Here is a 3,030-nt window from a genome sequence, read left to right as displayed (position 1 = left end):
GGGAAACCTAAGGCTAAGGAAGCATGTTCAGAGAATCTGTAACGTTTCTGCAGCTGGAGTAAAAGGAGAGAGGTGAGCTCCAGACAGCTCGGGCTGCCTTAGGCATGAGGGGGTGTGTGGGTATTTCCCCCAAACAGAATCAACCAGCACTTGCTGTGCAAGGAACAGGCAATAGTGAAACAGTTCACAGCAGACCCCGAAGGATTACTTTGCTGTGGCTTTCCTGACATTAGCTATTCAGACTGAAGTTTCTTTTGCCATGTAAATTCCAGATCAGCCATTTTTGAGCAAGGTTAGAACAGAAAGAAATCTGTTTGCTCACGCTAAATAATTCCAGATTCTTTTGAGAATTTTCACCTCTTCCCACTCACCAGCCATGCTCTAGAGTAAAGGTTATGTGGTTGGTAGGAAACAGCTTTTGGGTCCACGTGTCTTTTACCATCTACCTATTACAACCATACTCCTGCTGCTCAAGACATTTGGCAGTTAACTTGGCAGTTCTGCAATGTTCCTGCCATGCCCTCAAGCTTGCTTTGTCACACCACACCTTGCTGTTCCCACCTTGCAGTTATGAAGCCAGTGGCTCAGTGGCTTCCCAAGACACACAGCTACCCTGCACCTCTATGAGCAAACTGCTGTGAACACAACCAAGACAACACGATTCCTTTGATTAGCTATAAACCTCCTAAGATCTGCCACATTACAGCCATTACAGTGCTACTGCCACTAATTCTCCATGTAAAGCCCTGAGCTGCTGCTACTGGATGCTTTCCATCACAGCCATTTCTTTACACCATGTGAAAATTCCGTCACCCTTCAGCTCACAAGTATCATTTAAATGATTTAATGAAGGGTGAAACACACTGAAAACGGTCCAAGGAAATGACATCATCAGCTAGTTGAACTAAAGGCGTGCATTTACAACATCACGCAACAGAACAGCACTGTCAATTAAAGATACGTGCAGATTTTCATCCAAGAGGAAGACAGAAGATAGGTAGGTGAAATCGTCACTTTTTCCCGAAAAATGCCTGAGGTTTTACCACTAGAGGGTACCAGTGCTCCATGGAGCAAGGGGATCCGGCGCTCGCTCCTGGGTCCCCTCCCCGTGAAAGGAACCCAATGCAGGGGATGTTCAGGCGATCGAACCCCTGTATCCCATATGCGCGGAAAGGAGCTTCACAGCGGCAAGAAAAGCTTTCCTTGGTCACTAAGGAATCGAAATGTTGGCATTAACATATGGTTTAACACATGGTTTAGTAGTGACCTGGCAGTGCTAGGTTAATGGTTTGACTTGATGATTGTGAAGGTCTCTTCCAACCAAAAGTATTCTGTGATTCTGTGCTGCAAGCCACATCACTCCAAGTGAGAGCCCACCCATGAAAACATTACATCATGCAAGACCAAAAAAAATCAAACCAAAACAAACAAACAAACAAACAAAAAACCACCAACCAAAAGAAAACTCCCAGGGTCTGGGCAGCCTTGGGTGGGAACTGATGAGGAGATGACCACCAGGTGCCTCCACCTTCCACATTAACATGGAGGTGGGGCAAGAAGACACCTCTGTAAGCTGGCTTCCCTTGCAGGAGAGTTAGGAGGACTTTTTCTGTGCAGTGTATGTGTTGTGTGAGGATGCTGGCTATGAGGAGGGCTCCCTGACTTCATGGCAAGTAGAGTTTATGGGATGGCAGGGCTAGAACATGAAGCTGTCTCTGAGACCCTACTTTATAACTGGGCTTATGGCCTGGCTGCTCCCATCTCCCATGGCTTGGCTCCTTGCCTGGCTTGCTCCCTTCTTCATGTCCCCTGTGGTGGGTGAGTGCAGTGACTTGTTCCTCCCTCTGGTTGTCTGGCACTTTGGATCTCTGGTGTGTGATGTGGGAGTGGAGGAAGGGGTTAATGACAATATAATTCTATGTTGGGCAAATGGCCAGCAGAAGCAAAGGTGATACTGACATTACAAGTCACTGTGAATAATTTTGAGCAGAGAATGTGGCTTGAATCCCCAGCTGCAGGTAGTATATGAATGCAGTCCAGAAGAGTGCCTTAGAGGTGCAACAGCTGAGCAGGAGCTGCAGTCCTAAAACTCCCAGGGCCCACAAAGCCATGCTCCTGCTCTTTCCTTGAGTATTCTGGGGCGTGCAGGGATGAAAAATTTGTTTTGGGACACAACTGCAATCCATCGTGGAAGCATATCTTCCCACTGCACTGATTCTAAAGTATAAACACCCCCCCACACACGTTAAACAAATCACATCTCAGTGATTTTCCTTTAGCATCTGAAGTGATGACTGAGTTCAGAACACTTCATGAATTTTAATCTCCATTGATGCTATGCAACCCACCGATGACCCTGCCGCCTCTTCGGGTTTGGATTTTGGTGTTTATGAAGTCTGCAAGTCTTGTAACCTCTTTATTTGGAAGATGCTGCACAGGTGTCATGTTTTTTTTATTAATCCCACTTGCTCACCAGAGATGATAACCAAGTACATCTTCACCTTGCTGCTTATGCCCACAGTGCAGGCATATATCCCACCTATGTCCATATTGTGGTCTTGCAAACAAAGACCCTAACTTGCTTGGTTTTGCTAAGTCTATATTGGCCTGTGGCAATAGGACATTAGCTGAGTCCATATTGTCTAATTTCACCTTTTAGATGGAACAATGTGGGTCCAATGGTTGACCCTGGCTGCAAAATCATAATAAACAAGTTGCAAGGAAAGGAACTTCTGAAATCACAGAGCATGAGTAGATTGGTTTCCCCAGACCAACACTGACCTAGGGAATCGAGGGACAGAAAGGAAGAAAGTCTGAAATTTACTCAGGTATAATGATACTATCCACAGGAAATAAAGCACCAAGGGTTAGAAGAAAATGGGGTAAAAGTCAAGTTTTAGTAATGAAAATTGACTCCTATTAAGCCTAAGCTTCCTCTTGAACAGTGTTTCAGCAAGTGGCAGTCTGGACTTCAAGACTGTAAATCAGATATGCCAAATGAGGATCTGAATTTGGTTCTTCTGTTTTTAG

General features: G+C 45.4%; 1 protein-coding gene across 1 annotated transcript in view; it reads right to left on the bottom strand.

The window, feature by feature from the left end:
- The window catches only part of KCNQ3 (potassium voltage-gated channel, KQT-like subfamily, member 3), a 33,327-nt gene extending 30,778 nt beyond the window's left edge, over positions 1-2,549 (bottom strand). The window contains exons 1-2 of the mRNA XM_008936049.1: positions 2,474-2,549; positions 1,057-1,210 (exon numbers count right to left, since the gene is read on the bottom strand). Coding sequence (XP_008934297.1) covers positions 1,057-1,210; positions 2,474-2,549 — 230 coding nt within the window. The remainder of the gene's footprint in view (positions 1-1,056; positions 1,211-2,473) is intronic.
- Positions 2,550-3,030: the final 481 nt, after the last annotated feature.

The sequence above is a fragment of the Merops nubicus genome, unplaced genomic scaffold, assembly GCF_000691845.1.
Source record: "Merops nubicus isolate BGI_N331 unplaced genomic scaffold, ASM69184v1 scaffold2780, whole genome shotgun sequence".
NCBI classification, from domain to species: Eukaryota; Metazoa; Chordata; class Aves; order Coraciiformes; family Meropidae; genus Merops; species Merops nubicus.
Note: the sequence above shows the minus strand (reverse complement) of the source record. Positions and strands in the feature narration are given on the sequence as shown.